The sequence below is a fragment of the Drosophila elegans genome, unplaced genomic scaffold (assembly GCF_018152505.1).
Source record: "Drosophila elegans isolate 14027-0461.03 unplaced genomic scaffold, ASM1815250v1 contig_208, whole genome shotgun sequence".
Classification (NCBI taxonomy): Eukaryota; Metazoa; Arthropoda; class Insecta; order Diptera; family Drosophilidae; genus Drosophila; species Drosophila elegans.
In genome coordinates, this window is record NW_024545578.1 from 16,201,745 (window position 1) to 16,222,760 (window position 21,016).

Here is a 21,016-nt window from a genome sequence, read left to right on the forward strand (position 1 = left end):
AAAGAAATTAGGTCAGTATTAAATATATTTATATACATATTGTAATTGTTTTTATTGATATTTAATCAAAATGTTTTCTTTAAAGAGAACACAAAAACATTATATAATATTAATTTGCAATATATATAATTTTTATAAATATCCAATTTAAACTCGATTTTTTTCGGTGTACCCTAAGCGATCGTTCGGCAAACACACAACAACAATGGCTGGCAATCAGCAGCAAACTTTGACTTTTGTCTCATTGTTTCATATTTATTAGAGTCCCGGCTAAAACCTTACAACTCAACAAGCCAGCGACGCGTGCATCTTTCCAAAATTGTTGTGGGAATTGGCTTTGGCTTTAGTTTTTGGCTACTGTGGCTGCCGATGTTGCTCTTTTAATGGTTATCCTTTTATGCGACTGGAGCTTACGCAACCAAAACGGCAGCGATTGTGGCTACTGTAATTGAAAATTACATTCGATGAGCTCCGCTGTGCCAGGGCATCCCAACACATTCAATTACCGACAATTTATATTAATTTATTTAAAGGCAATGCGAATAAAACACGAATTTGCTGGAGACTGGTTGATTCGGACCGCAAAGTGAAATGTGCGTGTGTGTGGTTAAAAGGAAAATGCGAGAGAAATACACGGCTAATTGCCAGCGCACATTGAACTTTAAAGTGAATCAGCAAGTGGACAGCAAGTTTTTCCTCTGTGCGATCGTTTTCTTCAGTCACACAGTGCGTATGAGCAATAAAATATAGTTTCGTGTAGTCATCATCACCTGTTCATTTAACATTATGTCGGGAAATAATTAGATCTAAAATGCATCGGTCATATATTGCTTATGTTAAATATGTATAAGGAGAAATTGTGGACATTGGATTTGGGTAAGCTATTTGCTAAGGAGAAAATACAAGCATATACACAAAAATATTGGTAATTGGTCAGTTGGTAAGAGTCTTGTCTTAATGCTATCAACTCATGTATCTTATAGTGTAGAGATATTAGAATGTTATCCCCAGGATGCTTGGATAAGCCCCGTCAGCTTCGATCTGCCATTCTTCATTATTCAATCGCATCCACCCGTCATTGCCGTCAGCTTTGATTATGCATTCCGTGATATAACCGGCGTCGAGGCATAATCTGAAAAGCCTTTCAACGGTAACAAATAATATTCACTTGAATTCGGTGCGGTAACAGCCAAAGCAGCAATTGCACCCGCCCCTTCTGGTTCCTCCAGCCCCTCGACTTCTGCCGCGGGTCTTAGGCTTCGCCTGCTGCCGTTGACATAATAAACAGCTGAAGAAATTAATTAAATGCAAATTGCCAAATCACATAATCATATCATATGGCAGCTGGGACAGTCGGGCGACACTCCAACTCTCGTGTGTGGAGCAAGACGCGGAAAAAGGCGAGAGTGCAAAGTCTTGTTGCTGGCGGTGCCATTTTCCAATTGATTTTCTCGCAGCTCTAATTGTATCATTGACTAATCAAAATATTTACGCTTTGCATTCACAGGCGCGCGTTAACTGTTAAATATTTTAATTTCACTCCAAAGTGCCACTGCCATTTTCACACATCACGAGTGGGGTTGAGGAAATCGGGCGGTATGACTTTTCTTTTTTTTTCGCTGACGACGACTTCCTTGCCCGTCCGAATGCCTCATTAATTAGGCGCCAATTGAATGTGTCTCCCTCCCTGCCGCTTCACCACTTCCTGCAGTGAAAAGCGCTTTTCCAGAGGGGGCAGAAGAGGGTAGTACCGCCGCAAAGTAGGTTAAATACTTTTACCTTATTCCGTAGCCGGCTAATTGCTGTCATTTTTGGCGAAGCTTTGTTTTTCCTGCTGCTGCTGCTGTTGCTGTTGCTGCTGCTGCTGCTACTACTGCCGAAGAGATGCAACAAATTAACAACTTTTCAAGCTCGCCCGAACCGGATATTATGAAATTTTCCAGTTTCGAGTGCCATATCGAGATTATAAAATGGTTAAATTTATGCAACCGCCTGGGGGCCTGGAAGGCAGGACCAAGCAAAAAACCGGCTGCAGATCCCCTAATCAAGTTGTCAGCTCGGACACACATATTTCTCTGCCCCGCTCAAATATATTCCGTTTTATTAGTTTGTTTATGAGCCGGCCGCCGCAGGGACAACGCCCGCGATCTCAATGTTAAGTTGAAGTGCAAACTTGCCACTTGGAGGGGGCCCACTGTGCGGCTACGTAATGCAGACGTTACGTATACGTCACGCCCTAGCCAAAAAAAAAAGGAGAAAATCAGAAACACTTTCACAGAGCCCCTCAATGGGGCGGTGGTGCAAACCGATTGCCTCAGCAATTAGTTAATGACCGAATATGTATGCCAAAAAGAAAGAAACCGAACGCAATCAATTGGAATGGAATGGACTGAGTGGATGAACGTAGCAGCAGTTTAATTAGCATACAACAAATCAGGCGAGTGCATATGAAAGTTGCTTTGTCTTAATTACTAACTAAACAACAGTCTAAGAAATACAAATCAAATTTAAATAATTTTCTCGTTAAGAACACAGCCTATACTAATTAGATGCCATATGCATTTCCTACTTACTGCAGCCCCTCCCCATCGAAGCAGATTATATTTCAGCCATCTCAGTGAAGCATAAAAGTGAACGGACAAGATACAAATTCGTGGGCAATAAATGCACACGGTAAATAAAAATCAGACTATACAAATGTAAAATGCTTAAAAATAACAAATACAATTTAAAGAGCTTGGAGTGGTTTTGGCAACAAAATTTCGCAATCTACGGCGAGTGTGCGTGCCACAATTTAAAGTTGCCGCAATAATGGAATAATAAATCAGCATAAATATGCATCAGACGAGGGAGAGAAAAGAAATGGCGTTGAAAGCAAAAACGATAACAGAAATCAAAATGCACTTCGCATTTCCTTCCGTTTTTATTCGAGTTTGCCTGAGCTTGGCACTTGCCATGGAAACGCATTTGGAAATTTGGAGCAATTAAATGGCAAAACATTTACACTTGACTGCAACGTGATGCGGGCGATGTCTTCCTGAATATGGGAAAACCGGGGAAAATCCGTCTGAAAGCGAACCCAATCCGGCCCGTTGTGGGCGACCCAAATTAGCCTACAGAGGCGAAGAAAAATGTAACTTCAAAGGCGGCAAGCGATTTAGATTGGGATCAAGACTCTGACTGCTCCATTTTGGCACCCGGAAGATATTTCAAAAATGCCACAGACACTCGGCGCTTTTTATTGCAGCCTCAATTATGCTGTTCAGTGTGTGGAATTCTTTTGTTGCTCGTTTGGTTTTTTAATGGCCAAATTGTGATCACTTTTTTATGGCCAAGGTATTGGCGATAGACGTGGCGAATGAAAAGTGAAAGAAGCTTACCTAATAACTAGCGCAGGGTTTGCTCTTGTCTCGACTAATAATTGTTACGTTCACAGAGACAAAAAAATTTAAAATATTTAACAAAGAATGTAAGTATAAAGATAATAAGTAATATCCATTAAAATGATTTCTATTACCAATAAAAAACCTGTAAAAAAATACCATCAAATATTAAATGCTTAGACCACTTCAAAATGTGTCGAGGCTATGCTTTTAAGGCTTTGACGATCAGTAAATTTTTGTAAATGAACAAAGAAACTCTGTAAATATTTCCTTTTCATTTTTAGAATGGTAGACAAGAATTCTTAAAAAATGAACAAAGAAACTCTGTAAATATTTCCTTTTCATTTTTAGAATGGTAGACAAGAATTCTTAAAAATTGGATTTTCTTGAATTTATTTATTTTATTGTATGACAAAATATAAATTGAATACATAGATTTATTGTGGATAAAAATGATTTTATTTAAATAATGTTTACAACTTTCTCATTTTCCTAAATTGTAATTTTTTCTTATTTCCCTAATACAAGAATAAAAAAACATATTATTTTTTTTCAGAATCTATGATATTTAATATTAAAAAAAATTTAAAGCATAGATTCCGTATGGATCAAAATCATTTTATTAAATAAATTTCAAAGCTTTATTATTTCCTTATTTTATATTTACTTGTGTTATTTTTCTAATTCAAAGAAAAATTTAACTATAGCTTTTCTCTGTGTAATTTGGGTAACAGACCCTCCTCTTTAGTTTTCTTGGTGAAACACTTTTAAGCATTTGGCCTGGTGAAACATTTTCAGACATTTACTCCAGCCTGGCCCCACTCAGGTTGGGTAAATTTGCCAGGAATTCACGGCGATTTGCCTCAATGGTTCGCTGTTGCCAATTTGCAGTGCTGGGACTGCTATTGACCAGTGGCCTGGGCGGTGGTAAGCTTGCCTCCGTCTCCTCAACTTGGGGAGCCTTCTCGGCATTGTTGGTTTTGGCTCGGTTGTATTTTGAACTTTCGGTTTTCTGGGGCTCTGCAGTGGTGGCCTTGGCGGTTGCTTGATCCGCTGGCAGTTGAAATGGAGCTATGGGAAACTGCTGGGGTATTAGATTCTGAACCGGCAGACCCTTGGCTGGGGCCTTGCCCTGGATCACATCGAGCACCGCTGGCTTTAGTAAGTCCTTGGTCACATCGATGTGGTTCAGATCGAGTCCATGCTGCTCCTTTAGCTGTTGGGCCACATGATCTGCCACATGGGAAACACTCACATTGAGATGACTCTTAGGATCCCAAGTCACATTTGAAGGGGACTCTGTTTTGCTTCTTTCTACAAGAATATCGGGTCTTTCGGTAGGCCAAACTGCCTGTACCCTCTCATCCCCCGCTTTGAAAGTCTCAATCTGAGCAGAGTATCCCCCATCCTCATTCGCTCTATACTTGGTGACCTCAATGCGTCCATCAGGCCTAGCGTACCCATAGCTCCCCTGGATACTGCCATTCGCGAAGCGTTTTTCTTCTCGGAACTGGGAGTTTTTCGTCTGCGGATCATCGACTTCGTAGCCAAAGGCGTAGGTGTTGGGACCTGTTTATAAAATCGGGCATTAATTGGGTAATCCAACCTATTGTACAATATTTTATTTGGCCTACCGTAGGGCTCGTGCAGAAAATAGTTGCTCACTTTGGCTTTTCCACTCTCATTTTCAGCTGCTGCCTTGTTGTAAGCTCCGCTTTTTGCTGGCAATGGAGTGGACACCGCGGCGTATACTTTTGTGGTTAATAGGAAAATTTGCTGGTAAAGAAAAATGTATAGCAAATACTAAGGCGCTAAGTTGGTTCAGTGGATAATTAAAAGCCTTTTAGCTAAAATCGAGAAAAATATGTTGATGCTTAAAAATTACACAAGTCTTTTAGGAAATGTGCAAAAAAGGGTATTCTAAGTTTGTTTTTATAACAAAAATGTTGTCAAACAAAACTTATGATATTGTAGGGGTTGTGTTGTTCAATTTTAACGAACTTTAAATCGCTCTTTATTAAGATTATTAAGATAAAACTGTGATTGACAAATGCTAACAAAATATACCAAATAAAAAACGTTTTAAATGCATTTGACCAAAAAAAAAACATTATTCAATATTTTTTTTATAATTTTAGAGTTGTTTCAAAACATTATTAAAATCTAACAAATTGAAAAAAAAAACAAGGGTATAATAATTTTTTGTTTGGCTAACGCACGGTTTCTAAATAGATTTAGTATCTTTATGGTTAAAATTTATTTGCAGTTCAAACAAAATTTACTGAATAGTAACAGAACTATACCAAATTTTGTTTTGCAATTTTTTTACACAAAATAACTATAGAAGAGAATGTTTAGAAAAACACGAATGGCCATAAATATATAAGATTTTACAAGCTCACAAAATGGCTAAGAAAAATAAAATCAATTAATAATTTAACTTCAACACATTTATTCCATTTCCAGAACATTATAAAATTTGAGCACAACTCAAGAATTCCTAGGTAATGAACCAATGTGAAATACATTTCTTGTTTTTTTAGCAGACTGTTCCTACGCACTTACAAAAAACCACAACAAATTTGACGAACATTCCATGCTGAATTTTAATTATTTTCGCCTATAAATAAGTCACATTTATTTCGATTTTAATTTTTTGAACTGCGAGTTGCGCGTACTTTCGATGGCGAAGGCAGACTGAAGAACCGAGAACCCAAAACGAAATGGAGAGGCCCTCAGAGTGGGTGCGAATCCTCATTAGAAACACTTTGCCGGAATGCTAATTATTTTTCTCATTTTTGTTTTATGCTTGGCATAATAAAAGTAATAATTATGGCCCCTTCATGCTAATCTTCGCGAACTTTGGCGTAAATCCAGCCCAAGGAAGAGAAGAACATATCGTACATTTTTTTAAATATGATTTTTTATTTATTTTTTTTTTTAGTTTTTTTCTTTCTATTTCCATAATAACGTTTTCGCATTTCGTTTGCTGTTTGCTGCTGTTTTTGTTGTTGTTTTTGCATACAAATGTTTATGGGGAATATATAGTACATAAGTGTAAGACTCAAATGAACTTTTGAGACGTGAGAGACATGTGAGAGTTTGTTTTCCTTCGTTTATCCTCCTAATTGAGTACAATGTTTATTTTTTTGTTGTATTTTTTCGTTTGTTTTTTCTTAGCTTTGTTTGTTTATAATTAAGCTGCATAATTGTTTATAAATACACAATAAATGTGAAAAATACTAAATGCAAAAAAAATGAAACTAGATACAAGGTGTCAGACTGAGAGTAAGTGAGTGAGAGACATTAAAAGAGAGAGAGAGAGATAGTGAGTCGGTGAGTGAGTGAGACGGGTGAGAGTGGAAGAAAGAGGCGGAATGAGGTCACGTGGATAACAGCGTGGAAATTCTAGAGTACTAGCTACTAATGCACAATGACCGGCCATCACCGGCAATCTTCTGCGCTCCAAGGACATTTTTTTATTAAGCCTGCCAAACTGTAAGCAAGTCCCGCAATGGCACACAAGTTAGCACGCCCACCGTTGCTCTCAATGGGGCGTGGCAGTTTAAGGATGCTGGCCACAGTCTGACAGTCTCCACAAAGGCTTCTAAAGAATGTAGAGCATAGAAAGGGAAAATAAAGTACAGGGCAGAGACAGTCATAAATATATTACAAAAGTATAGCTTGGAAAAGTAAAAGAACTAGGCATATAAATAAAGTTCTATGTACAGAGTGAGGAAATATCTTGGGAGAAGCCTTTGTGCCATCCTAGAAATGAATTTCTCGGAGCACTGCTTGCAAAAGTTTGCCAGGAAAATCGGTTTCGGTTAGTCGTACATACATATATATAAACAAATATAACATATATCATGTGGAAAAAGTTGTCACTCCAATTCCGATTGTTATCCTTTAAGACTTTATCATCCGCGATCAAGTCATTCCGAGTGCCAAGTCGTTATGAGAATTTCTGGTTTATTTTGTTTTCTGTTCGTTTTTCCTTCGTCCTTATGCCATGCCAGGATCAGCCGGGTGCCGGGACACGCCCCCTAAGTCGGTCCCGTGTCTACTAAACTCTTAGCTACGCTTACTTACAAAAGAATTTTCATATTCGTTGTTTGTTTGTTTGTTGTTTGATTTTTTTTTGTGGTTTTTTGTTCGTTTTTCTGTTTGTTGTTCCTATGATGTTTCTGTTGTGGTTGTGGATGGATGAGAGCGACAGGGAGAGCACCTTGGTGACTAAGTCAGGCTCCCGCCGTTTAGTAGTGGTGCAGCAGGGGGGGCGTGGGCCAGCACGGGGGCGGCATGCAGCACGGGCGCATGGGCGATGATCTTGGTGGGGGCGGTCTTGTGGACCACGGCATTGAATCCATTGTGGTCGTCGGCGGTGTAGTCAACGGTGCGCACCGAACCATCGGGCTCCACCAGGGAGTACTGGCCTGGATGGGGATGAAATTGTAAGTATGTCAATTAAATAATAAATGTATTTAATTCTTTTTATACTAGTAATTGTCATGTGCTTTATTTTAAAATTTATATTCTACTATCCATTACTTACGCATTTAAATGTCTTAATTATGTTTCAGCTTAGACTGCCAAGTCATACTTTCTAGGCAATTTAGATCAAATTTATATCTTCAGGCAGCCAATGAAATATTTAAGTGCATAAAGTTCGTTTCCCAGATCTTTTCTTTTGGACCATTAAAATAAAAATTTGTAATTAAATATTTAACTTAAGTGAATATAAATGAATTGTCAAAGATCACTTTGAAACTAAGCACTCAAATTAATAATAATAATTTAATACTTTGTTATTAACAAATTTTTTTAAAATCAATTTTGTGACGAAATCTTTAGATTTTCATCAGAAAGAAAGTATTTAAATTTGTGACAAATCATTAATATTTTCAAGTTTGTTGCCTAAGTCTTTTTGTTTCTATATGATTTTCAAGTTCGTTGCCAAAGTCTTTTGTATTTAGTTCTTGTATGTGTTTCTGTGTAAGTTTGTCGCCTTAGCCTTTGGTTTTGTTTAAGTTAATTTACCCATTTCAACGAAATTTAAGAACAGATAGAACCCTGTTTTGATGGAGTAATTTATAATTTATGATCTCACTCACCCTTCACCACATCACCGTCGCGCTCCTCGGCTTGCGATTTGATGTCGCCGGTGTGGGGATCCTTGATGCCGTAGTTGAAGGAGTACTTGGGATAGGCCACCGGCTCGGCGTGGACGGCATGGACGGCGTGCGACAGGACGGGCGCATGGTGCACCAGCGCCGGGGCGTAGTGGCCCAGCTCGATGGGAACGGCCTGAGCGGCGGCGAACAGCAGAGCGATGGCAACAAAGTACTAGAGAGTGGAGAAGTGAGCATCAGGATCGGGGATTCACTAGGGTTTTTCGAGGTTTCTTGGGAATTTCGTTTTTTTTTTATAATTGGGGACAGGGATCTAGCACACACCTTCATTTTGTTAATCGAGCACGAACGGCAAACGGACACACGACGCGAACACGTAGCTAAAAGGACAAAGGACGACTGGACGCTGATTCCTGTGGAGGAGGCTGTGAGGAGATCTCGAGTGACTGAGGACCGTTAAGAGCACGAAATCGTTAGCTGAACTGATGTCTGCAACGATGACCAAAAGTATTTATATACGCGTCGGCCGTCGACGACTGCAACCCGACTATAGACGACTGGAACGAACGAGCGATGGCGGTGGCGGTGCAGCTGTGCCACCGGTGGGTTGGGGTGGGTGATGGTGCTGCTGGTGGTACTGCTGGTGGTACTGCTGGTGCCGGGGAAGCCAGATGCCAGTTGGCAGTTGCCAGTGGCGCAGTGGTACCCTACCACGCATATGCCACAACAATGATCCCCAGCCATGCCCCCTCGAAACTCTTTGGATAGGTGCGGCATTTGTTTCTCGGCCTGAGAAGGCGTTCGGTGACTTAGTTTCGCTGACTGTTTGTCTGTTTGTCTGCCTCTCGCTGATGACGGCGCTGCAATTGAAAGCGACACTTTTGCATTGGCTTTAATGATCTAAGCTCTTTATTTATTGATTTGCCGACATAATTACGATCGATTCGGGTCCGCACAAGTTGGCCGAAAAATATTATTACCATATATGTGGCAATCAAACGGGGCGTCGTTATAATTACCACGCCAACACCAACGAGACACGATGGAAAACAAATCCAAAAACTTGCGTAGTTTTCATGCCACGCAATTTGTTGCCTGACATTTTTGCGCCCGATTTCAGTTTGTTATTTCCATGATCTGGAGAACTGTGAGCGGAATTTCGATGTTGCCAAATAGTTTGACTTGGCTAAGCAAATCAAACGCGGCTCAATCAATATTACCCGAGGCATGTGACAAATGTTTGTCGCCAAGATTGCGAGAAATGATAAATATTAGATGGAATTTAGATAAACAATTAGTGGGGAATGCATACAAATATTATACAAAAATGGTTTTGCAATATTTTTGTTAAACTATAACTGCATTGTCGGAAAAAAATATTCGATAAATAATTAATGTTGGACGGTTGGCAAATGAATATTTATAATATACAAAAAAAGTTCCATTTATTTCATAAGCATTTCATTAGCAATTTCTATTAATTTTTTCTAAATGGCAATTTATACAAGAAATCGCTGAAAAAGTGTTATTTGCTTTAAAGTGTTTCATTCAACATTTTTCAACATAAATTAACTAAAGACTTAAGCTCAAACTCCTCCTGTTCCATGCTTGCTCAACTCGTAAAAATCAGTTTTTTGACACTTTTTCAGGCAACACCCACAACGAAAAGCAAACCGCTCTGGCATGACATATCAGAAAATTATGATTGTATCTTATAAAACACACACAAGTGGCCATTAAACGGAGACAAACAGCCGAGAGATGGGGTGGGCAAAGGGGAGACTGCCTGTCGTCTGGGCAAACGATGGGAAAAAGCTCAGTGTTCGTTTGCTAGGTGCAAAATGTGCTGGCCGAAAAACAAAAAATAAAAACCAAAAAAACATAGTCGAGACAAACCAACAGATACTCAGATCGCACTATAAGAGATCACTTTGGCCTGGGCCTGGCCATTAGCATGGAAAGCGGAGACAAAGACACAGAATCGACTTACATAAAACGGCTTTAAAGGCGACACATTTACACGGCTGGCCGAAAATCGCTCGAAACAATTGCCAACACAAAAAAGAGTCCGGGCCAAACAAGTTGGCCACGTCACGATCGCACTTTGACAGAGTCAGGAGTTGCAGGGGTTCGGTTTGGATGGCTAGATAGCTGGATGGCTAGATGGCTAGATGGCTGGATGGTTAGTTGGTTAGTTGGTCACTGGACAAGACAGCTGGAAAATCGCAATGACTGCGACAAGCTTTGTCTTTGTCTGGATCGCCGGTTGCGCAATGGAATGGTACCGCCAAGCGACATTGCCTGATCGATCGAATTGTTTTGCATGCGTTAATTGCACTTGTCCACGCATATCCCCCTGAAATCCCCGCCTGAAATCCATATCTCTGCGCGCCTAACTTGAGATTTATTATACTTACGGCTCCGCCTGTCGATAACTAGAACAAGCATTTTATCTTGATTTATGTCCGCCGATCTGGCAGTTTGTTTGCCTATGTTTGGACAATGGTTTGATGTGGGCGGGCGGCCGTTAGGGCGGGGCCTCGGAGGGTAATGGTTATCTATTGAACATTTAAACGCACTTTGCATGTTTTTCGAATAACTGAGCCTTGGCTGTAGGGGTATATTCGTTTTATAGCTAAGAAAATAATAATACAACAACAATAGTAATAATTATCTACAACTTATGATACTGCAAATTTAAATGCAACTTTTCAGTTAGTTATTTATGTATTTTAACCTTATTGATACATTTAAATACAAAACTCAGATATTTTTTTTTTTAATTACTTTACGAATGTTCCCTACTGGTCATTGTTTAGTCGAACCATTTGACTTGATCACCTTTTTCTTAAATTTACCCCTTGGCTTAAATGACTTGACAGTTATAGATTTGTGGCTTGATTTATGCAGTAGGCAAAGCGATTTTTTTGTTTCTTTCGTGATTGAAACTTGAAGGTCTTTTGGCTTTATGGCATTATGTTTAACTGGACAATGGATTCAATTAGAAAGTGAGTGCAGCGCACATTCCACGCAGTGTAATTCAAGGCGTTGCACAACGCTGCGTATGCGTAACGCGCCTTATCCGCTAAGATCACATCCGCTGGATATTACATAATCCCGATACTACTTCCGACACTCTTTGGGCATCCCATTACACCTAGGCATCGTATGACTTTGGCTAATTAAAACATTTCCTTCAGCAAGATTCTGGCACGTCCGAAACAGACGCATGCTAGCCATGTTTGGTGAGTTTTCGGTCTATCATTCTGAATAGTATGCCGCTAATGGGGTCTGCAAGGGGTTATTAGTGGACCATAAGTCGACTGTCAATTAGCCCGGTCCGGTTACAGACGTCAGCCCAATTTTGTCGCCGGCTCAATTGTGAGATTACCGACGCCAAGTTGGTCAGGCTGCCTGGCATTTCAGCATTATTACCGCATCGCTGCCACAACCAGACGTCGTTTGATCCACTTTCGAGTCTGCTCTCTGCATTTCGCACATTTAATGCGATTTTGCGCATTTGCGCGTTTGAAATTAAGCGAGTGACGAAATGGAACCACCAGCCAGACCAAAGTGGATCACGCATACTGGGGGAAAATAGATTTTCCGAGCATGCAACAAACTTGCCTGTCCATCGGCCCGCTTGATTGAGTCCATGCGAAAATGAAAATGAAAACGAAAATGAAAAGGAAAAAGAAAACAACATCGAGATCGAAATTGAATCAAAGTCGGAGTCGGGCTCCAATGGAGTCCACTTCGAACGCACACGCTTCAACGGCCTGGCCGATATACTCTATGTGTGTATATCCACTTGACGTTGATGTTGATGTTGTGGTTGCGTAAAAATCGCCCCCTTGCCGCCTTTAACCCCGTTGAACCAGCAACATAAGCTCGCCAGATATTTCAATTAGCGTTTTATTTATATTTCTTAATCTTTCGGCTTAGGAGTTTCGGGATTATGCAAATATATTTCAATTGAAACGGCGTAACTATCAGATTTACTAGTTATTTAATAAAGGATAATGTTACACTAAAATTAGTTAAATCATAAAGTAAAAAGATAACCTTCATTATTAATTTTTTTTGTTTACTCGAGCACGGACACTCAATACATTTTTATAAATCTTAACTAGATACTGTGACCATTATTGCAATAAAAGGTTTCAAGAATTTTTAATAAAAACAAAATAATTTTAAAATTACTAAGCAAATATTTATTTAGATTTTTGTATTAAAATACTGATCCTTTATTAATTTGACATTTTTGTATTATTTAGAGTGGTTTATTTTGGCTGTATCACAATATAAGAAATATAGTTAATTGATTCATAATAGTGCGAGATGCCCATTTAGTAATCCTCGCTGCTGGCCTCCTCCTGCTGACTGTGAGCATCGGCCTCCACGTATCCTTCCTCGCTGCTGCCCTCGTACTCCTGGTGGTCTCCCTCCTCCTCCCCTTCTGCATCCTTTTCCTTTTCCTCGCCACCGCCACCGCCCTCGTCGTAGTCCTCGTGCACCTTGTACTGCCCATTTCCCTTGTGAGGAGCTGCGTGAGGGGCCTCCTCCTCCTCCTGTTCCTCGCCCTCCTCATCATCCGCTTCGTGGGCTTCGGAGCTGTCGTGTCTCACTTGGTTGTCCACCGTACCGCCACCCGCATCGACCTCGGCTCCATGGCCATGCAGAGTTTTCACACCGTTCGTAATCACCTCCGCCTGAAAGCCGTTGGCATCGTCGGCCGTGTATTTAACCACACGCAAGGTGCCATCCGGATCGACTACGCTGCGTGGAGGCCATTGAATAAAAAATAAATAAAATTAATTCAAAGCGGCAATTAATGCATGTTCGTAGGTATGTTATAGGTGTCAAGTTGGTAGTTATTAATAGTCAGTTCAAGCTGGTCATACAATAATTTGAAGAAGACATGAAAGTGATGAAGTGGTGAAGACTATATTTAAATTTAAAGTTGCTAATATTTTGTATAATTTAAAGGGTCAGAAAACAATTGCGGTTCAAAACTTTAATTTTTAAACTACTTTTTGTATTTTGACCCTATTTTGTTTCCAAAAAAAAATAAATTGTTCCGCATAAGGGGAAACTCTATCTTGTTAACCTAAATTAGTTTATGTAGACATTAATAAGTGTTCTAAAAAAATGATTAGTAACTGTTGAACAGTCAGTAATATCAATACATTATTTTCAACTTTTAGTATTCTTTTTTAATAAGTTAAGCACTTAATTAGGCCAAGCTTATTTTTCGACAATCTACGAGATCCGAATTTTACCACGTTATTTTTTTAAAGTGTTATGCAAATAAGTAAATATTTATGTAATTATATGTAATGTAGCTAAGTGTTTGTTTCTATTATTTTCAGAGCAAGCAGTGGCCAGTATCTGATGTTGAGTGGTATTAAAGTGGCCACGATGCCATATCAATTTCAGCTCAGTGTGACGCTAATGAATGCGTTGACAAGTTGTCTCCCAACCCGTCACCCCCCATCCGATCTCATCCCATCGCCAGTGACCACTGATCACTGACCACCGACCACTTTCCAGTGGCTGGGAACTCACCTGTAGACGCCGCGCACCTCGTCGCCTGTCCGTGTCTCCTTGCGATTCTGCAGCACGCGCGAATTGCCATCCTCGACGCCATAGGCGAAGCTGTAATCGGGCCGGGCCACATAGTCGACGGTGCGTCCGTCGTGGACGGTGACCAGGTGCTCCGGCCCCGCCACCGGACCCTCGAATCTCGCGTAGGAATAGCCAACCGCTGCGCATGCGCCGATCACTCCGAATCCAGCAATTAGCGCCACCAGGGGCAGCAAATCTTTGAGGCGCCGCGCCGCGTGGCAAACGCGTGCCTCTCTTCGCAACGCAATGCGGAAGCCGAAACGAGTTGGGGTCTTGGCCTCTTCGGGTCCAAATCCACATTCATCCATGTCCCCAGCTGAGCTGGTGGCTATGCGACGCTTCTTCATGGCTGGCTGGTGGTGACTGGAACCCTGCGATGGCGATCCCCCGATTCTCGCATACTAAGCGTGAAGTGTCGCGCTCGTCGGGTATTTATATAGCCATCGGTTTTTGGGGGAGAAATGTCTCCGCCACAAGCATTTCCGCGAAATTATGCGCTTCAGTGGAAAGCGGCCAAGCGGAACAGCAGCTCTGCAGGGATGTGGTCAACCGATGACGTTGTGCTTGGCCACAAATTGCAGCATTCCCGCAAGTAAGGTTTACACAATGCCCCCCACCTGACGTCATCGATTTGCATGGGTCCACCGAAAAAAAGGGGGGTCAGAGCTGCAGGGGATTAGAAACGTCTCTTAAATGCCATGATCCCTGATTGACCATCGCTCATCGCGGCGCAATTTGTTTGGCTTGAAAATCGCTTTAAGTGCGTTCAGTCTGCCGGCTAGTTAGCCACACTGAGAAAAATTATTAAGATGTATAGTAGTTTCTTATCTAATGTGTTTATTTAAAACTATTTTATTAATTATTTATTTATTTGTTTATTCAGTAATGATTTTACTTGAGATTCAATTTACTTAGATGAACAATATAGATAACCTAACTCTAAATAGTTATCTCAGCATTTTTTTTAGACAATAGGAATTAATTAATAATGCGGTTTTTATACGGTAATCTTTAAGGCAAACTATTTAAGCTTTTTGAATTATTTTACACAACTTTATAGTGATTCGTAAGTCTTTTAATCTTTATTTTTTAATAAAGCTAATATAAATGTGTTCTTACCTAACCATTTATAACATTTTAAGTAATAAAAAATCACTGGTAAAAACTGTTGTTTGGTTTCACACCTTCATTTTCATTTAATAAATATATGTAATAATATAAACTGTTGTTTCTTAACCATTAATTAAGTTTTAAGTAAAAAACTGTTGACTGGTTTCACATCTTCCTAAATAATGACTATAAAGGTGTTGATGGCAAGTGATAAAATTTTCCCCCTGTGCAAGTGGCCAAATTATCGAAACATGGAACAACCGACGATGGCCAAGATAAACCAAGCGCAGCTGCAGCCGTTGAAGCTTTGACCTTTTTCTGAGGGTCTGGCAAAAGGAGAAAAATGTAGAAAAAAAAACGTCCGAAAAAGCAAACCAAAACCGGCGAAAAGCAGGCAAAATATGGCTATTATTTCGGCTGCTTCTAATTTATAAGCAACGCGCGCAGAGGCAGCCATTGTTGGGTATAGTTGAAAAATGCATATATCATTGGCCTCTGGTACTTGGCGGCTGTTTGTTGTGCGCATGCGCACAGTAGTCGGCCATTGAGGGGGGCTTGGATTGGGACTTGAGTGGCCATCGTGGGAAAACTCGTTGGGTGCATCGGTGTGCGCAGAAAGCGTCGCTTAATTACCCACATTACACAAATGCTATTGCCGTAGCTACTGAGCCACTGACTAGCTGTGTTTGCTGAGCTTGCTGAGGCAACGAGAATCGCACATGGATCGCCTCAACGCGAGTATCTTTTTTGGCTGCCATTAACGTAATTAAGACGCAGCTCGTTTGCCCTTTAGCGGCTGCCTAACACGCAACAAATGTGTCACTGCATTATGACTTAGAAATGGCGCAATGCAAATGCCTGTCAGTCGGCGCTATTAAAGCGAAACTAAGCCACATGCCAGCGAGTCATGTTGCTACTGCCTCTGCAAACGCAACTGAGACTGCGACTGACTCTGAATCTGTTTTTTTTTGCGGCTGACAACGACCCACTAACTGTGGTATCCTAGGCACCCAGGAAAGATCTCTGCGGCCAGATAAATTGCACATGCCACTGTGCTTTTACACTCTGAAAATTGAGTGCCCTTAAGAGGCTAGTTCAGTGTAACCCATACAATTTAAGGCAATTTTTGGAAATTTTATTTGAATGAAAGTACTTGATAGAAAGTTTTAGAGGTTTTTGGACATAGTAAATTATGTTTTTATTTTGTTTAGAAGTTTTTTTCTACAAAAATGTTCAGAAAAAACGGTAAAAAAAACCGCTTAAATAATTTTAAAAAATCGAACTATTTTAATAAACAAATAAATTAAAAATTTTCACTGCACATGTTTAAAATTTTACTACTAAATTTTACAATATTAATATAAGAGAATTATTAGTAAATTGCATTAAATTAAAGATAAGTAATAATATTAATATCTTTATACTTTTATTAATTATAATTTTTTGTGTAGCTATTTATAAGCTTACACATAATTGCTTTTTAAAAACTGATAATTTGGTTAAATTGACCGTTCAATAAATGTTGTACTTAACAAGTCAGTTAAAAACATCCTGATAGAAAATTGTTTAATTTCACATTTTAAAACTTATACTTTTATGATACTTATTTTTTAAAATACAAATTTGTTGAAAATGAAATAATCTCTTTAGTCAACCATTTCATGTAAGAAGGAATACATGCTGTTGCGCTTGGACCATCTTCTAGACTAAATCTGTGGTTGCAAAACTGCTCGCAAAATGAAGCTAAGTGCATATGTGTGCTTTTTCTATGGCCGGTTATGTAAGGAATCGCTGTGCCGGCTTCTGCCCCATTTCGAGCAAAACCCGCTTTGGCTTCGTTTTCCATTTCATTTGCACCAACCAAAACGTAGTCGGGGATGGGGATGGGGATTGGGATTGGGATGGAGATGGAGACGGGAACCGAGATCTCGATCTGGAACGAGTCTTAGCCTGGTCAGCTTCTCTACACTCTCGATTGCAAAACTCACACGCGTTTAATGAAAGCGAAGCGGGAAAAGTTTACTCAATCAGTTGGCCTAAGCATTTTCATTCAGTTTCCTTTTACACAGAATTCAACATACGAAAACTGAAACGAAGATTATCGGTTAAATTGTAATAGTAAATTAGTTTATGTTTTATTAGTTTTTTGCAATGATTTGCCTATCACGTCTGGTCATAATAAACTTGCCAAGTGTCTGGCAACCAACTCGCAGCACGCATTCTGAGAAGAACGATTCAAAACGCAAGAGTAAGTGTTCAATGTTGTCTCCAAAATTGAATATATATTAATTTTTAAATCCGTTTAGCTTCTGAGCAACAAGCTGGCCTGAGGGATTTCCAGAGTCCTTTACAGTTCCATACCAAAAGAGGCTATATAAAGTGGTTCAGCAGACTGAGTCGCTGCCACAGAGCTCATAACTTTCCGGGACGAATGCATTCCAGATTTTAGATTCGAATTAAGAGAGGAATTAAAGCTGTTGCTCTTGGTTTGAATTTCACTTTCACACTTTTTTTATCCTGTTCGCCTCCGTTAGTTGATTGGCAATTAAGATTGCATCTGGTGCATAGATTAGCTCACGTCGGTGACCCATATTCGGAGTGGCTCAGCTGGGAGCCGGTTGTCGGACTGGCTGGCCAAAGCCGCATAAGTTGGTCAGTGGTGCGATTGCACCGTGACATGGCAAATGGCCACCAGTTGGCCAGATTCGAACTCCTTTTGCCGCCTTTCTAGAGTCGCTTTCCTTGTTTCTCTCTCGGCTTTTATCTGGCCCCGAGGCAAATTAGTCAAATGGTAACAATTATATAATAATCTAGTTATACTTGGGCACCGAGTGGCCGAGTGGCCGAATGGCCGAATGGCCCAGTATCCCGGTGAGAAGTGGGCGTTGCATGTTTGCCTTTCACTTTTTTTTCGGGATCGGCCAGCTGTGCCAGGATATATATCAAACGGCACGATTATACAATAGCCCGATCACCGGATCGGCACGTAATTAGTCGCCTTAAACTGCGCCAAACAATTGCAAACGGCCTGCATGTTTGAATGTTCTCCGAAACTCCGCTTCGCAATTAAGACATTATTCAATTTGTGACATTCGCGAGAAAAAAGAAACTGTAACAAGAGCTCGAAAAACAATTAACTGCATTTTGGCGATTTCCCAAAGCGATGTTCTAATTTTGCAACCGAAAGCGAACAAAAAAAAAAAAATGCCTCGCTGGGCCCAAAGTTGTGAACATTTAATGAGCACCAAAATCGTAAATTTAATTTATATCGTTTTCTAAGCTTTTTGTCAGACGACAAATTTCGTAATTTTTTTTCGTTTTTGTTTTTGTTTTTGTTGGCTGTTGTTGCTGTTATTGTTGCTATTGCTGATTCGTGTAAACTGTGCCGACTCGGCATGGAGCTTTGGACTCGGACCCTGGTTGCATGTCAAAGGCGCATGAAACGCCGCCAGCCTGCCACAAGAATCAAATGACACTCGGCCTGGTCCATTTTGGCTGCTCAAAAAAGCTGCGCTGCACTGCAGTAAAAAAGTATCCATGCAGCGGGGTATGATCTGGTCAAAATACCCAGCAGTGTGTAGCCTTAATTGGCACCTCGACACTTGGCCAGGACCGAATCGAATCGAATAGAATCGAATCGAGTCAAATCGAATGGCATGGCTGTGTAGGTGCACTTGATGGCCAACTCTGGTGTGAGTGAGTGTGAGATTTATGTTCTGGCCCGCTCTGCTTTGGGTATTCATTGCCCAACTGGCAGTGCGGAACACCGACTTGGCCAACCAAGTGCTCGACGGCTTCTGGGCAGTTGGAAGTTGCAAGTTGGCACTTTGGTAGCAGCGGTGCCGCTCTATGATAAAGTATCCACGCCAATGGTCACGCAATAAATTTTGACACGACTTACGCATGTCCGAAATGGCCGACGGGGGCAATAGATATAAGTGGTGGCCATTATGTAGATCTAAATTATCACAAAAATCAAATAACACTTATGCAACATTTATGTAAATATGTAAGCAAGCAAAGGCCACACGGCGTATGAGTAATAAACATGAGAATATTTCGGAAGGGAGAGTTTTTATTATATTATTACAGGTTCATAGAAACCATCTTTAAGCTTACACTGAAATTTATTTGTATAGACTATCTGAATAAAAATGTTCTTAATCTTGGTGCTTATATCCTTTTTAAACATATTTGTCTATTAACATTTTGGCCTTGAATATATGTTTCACTACAAGAAACCTTTATAAAAACATAGAGAAAAAATATTTAAAGCGGCTAAAGAAACTAAATTATACTTTTTTTAAAGGAAACCCATCTATTATTTCTTGAATAAATTTGTATTTATTAAAAAAATATTTTCTCGTTCTTAAAAAATTATCCATACTAAAACACATCCCCTTTCCCTTCCAACGACGCACCTTTAATTGCAGCTTTGCCCCAGAAATGTCAGTGATTAGCCAAGAATTTAATTTGGCTGCACCTTCGCCTCCAACATCAGCCAATTTCCAACTGCGTAGTGGCTTTGCGAAGAGCCGCCCACCTGGCAAATATATGAAAATAATAAAAGTCCAATTTCCAATAACTCAATTACAATACAAATGCGAAGGTTTGAGACTCGCTGTATTGCTGGCAGAAACATCTATAAAGATCGTAATTAAAAAGCAGTTAAACAGACGACAGTAATTAAACACACAATCGCACGAGGCGAGAGCACCAATTATATTTGCCGTTTGTTGAGATTCGACGATAAAAGCCAGTGGTAATTGACATTTAAGGCAATTCATTAACGCGGCTAACACATGTGAGTGAAAAAGTTAAAGTTAAATACTAAATACCAGGTGGAACACTAAATAAAAACAAAAAAAAAAGAGAAACAAGAATAACGTGGTTATTCATGCACTAGATTTCGGGATATGGGTTTTTTATTTACATGCGCGAGTAAAAAATGTTGTCTTGATTTTTTCCAATTTTTCCCCACACATTTGCATACAGGTTGCCAAGTAGTCGGCGCCACAATTCTCTTGGGTTCCCAGCCTCCAGCCTTCAGTTAAGCTCGAAGATTTCGGAGACCCGAGTTGTTAGCAGCAATTATTGTAACTTGCGGACGGGCTGCATAAATCAGCTTAATTGCTATATTTAAATTCTAAATTTGGAGCTTTGGCCAAGTGCGCTGTCTAGTTGTGCAAGTGACACGGCCAGCGTCCATTTGGGTCTGCAAATGTAATTTATGCATGGCTTTATGCAGCAATTGTAATTTATGCTAATTAATATGTGCTTGATGGTGGTCTAAAGGAAGTGGTCTTTTTATTTGTGTTATGCATATTCATTTAATGTAAGGTTGGTAGAAACATGATTGCAACATTTTATGGTATGATTTATATATGATATTTTGATGTTGATTATTTTAAGTAAACTAATTTTAAGTAACATATTCTATAAAACTACTATATTTAAATTCATTGTTTTTATTTCTAGGATCCTAAGTGGAACCTTAGTAGGTCCTTGTTCGGTCCTTTCACGATCCTTTAAAGAGTTGAACAATAGTAAACTAGACCTAGAGATTTTAACGTTGTTCAACTTCAAATTTAGACAAATCCAATTTAAAAACCCCACTCCCACTTGTATACCGGTAAAACGGTCGTTTTTAAAAATTCAAATTTGATTAAGCAATCGATAATTCGGTATATAGTGGAGACATCCTCCACATTTAGCTAAGACATCATCCATTTGTCTGGTATTCATTTTATGGTATATTTACCA

The 21,016-nt window shown here is 39.8% G+C and overlaps 4 protein-coding genes across 4 annotated transcripts; 1 reads left to right on the forward strand and 3 right to left on the reverse strand.

Moving 5' to 3' along the window:
• Nucleotides 1–4,064: 4,064 nt before the first annotated feature.
• LOC108147379 lies at nucleotides 4,065–6,065 on the reverse strand. Its single transcript, XM_041708417.1, has 3 exons — nucleotides 5,949–6,065; nucleotides 5,018–5,159; nucleotides 4,065–4,952 (listed from the first exon to the last, which is right to left on the reverse strand). Exons 1-3 carry the CDS (start codon nucleotides 5,979–5,981, stop codon nucleotides 4,186–4,188), a joined length of 942 nt encoding a protein of 313 aa, XP_041564351.1. The 5' UTR covers nucleotides 5,982–6,065; the 3' UTR covers nucleotides 4,065–4,185.
• Nucleotides 6,066–6,288: 223 nt separating this feature from the next.
• Nucleotides 6,289–8,991, reverse strand: LOC108147560 (cuticle protein 8). The gene is given in 4 exon segments (XM_017274148.2): nucleotides 6,289–7,660; nucleotides 7,662–7,819; nucleotides 8,498–8,729; nucleotides 8,840–8,991. Coding segments are annotated over 4 exon segments (417 nt in total). The 5' UTR covers nucleotides 8,846–8,991; the 3' UTR covers nucleotides 6,289–7,639.
• Nucleotides 8,992–12,864: 3,873 nt separating this feature from the next.
• LOC108147426 (cyclic nucleotide-gated cation channel beta-1) lies at nucleotides 12,865–14,490 on the reverse strand. Its single transcript, XM_017273882.1, has 2 exons — nucleotides 14,084–14,490; nucleotides 12,865–13,294 (listed from the first exon to the last, which is right to left on the reverse strand). The coding sequence occupies exons 1-2, from the start codon at nucleotides 14,488–14,490 to the stop codon at nucleotides 12,865–12,867; spliced, it is 837 nt and encodes a 278-aa protein (XP_017129371.1).
• A 2,810-nt stretch (nucleotides 14,491–17,300) lies between these two features.
• Nucleotides 17,301–17,751, forward strand: LOC108147424. Its single transcript, XM_017273881.1, has 2 exons — nucleotides 17,301–17,501; nucleotides 17,560–17,751. Exons 1-2 carry the CDS (start codon nucleotides 17,405–17,407, stop codon nucleotides 17,700–17,702), a joined length of 240 nt encoding a protein of 79 aa, XP_017129370.1. The 5' UTR covers nucleotides 17,301–17,404; the 3' UTR covers nucleotides 17,703–17,751.
• Nucleotides 17,752–21,016: the final 3,265 nt, after the last annotated feature.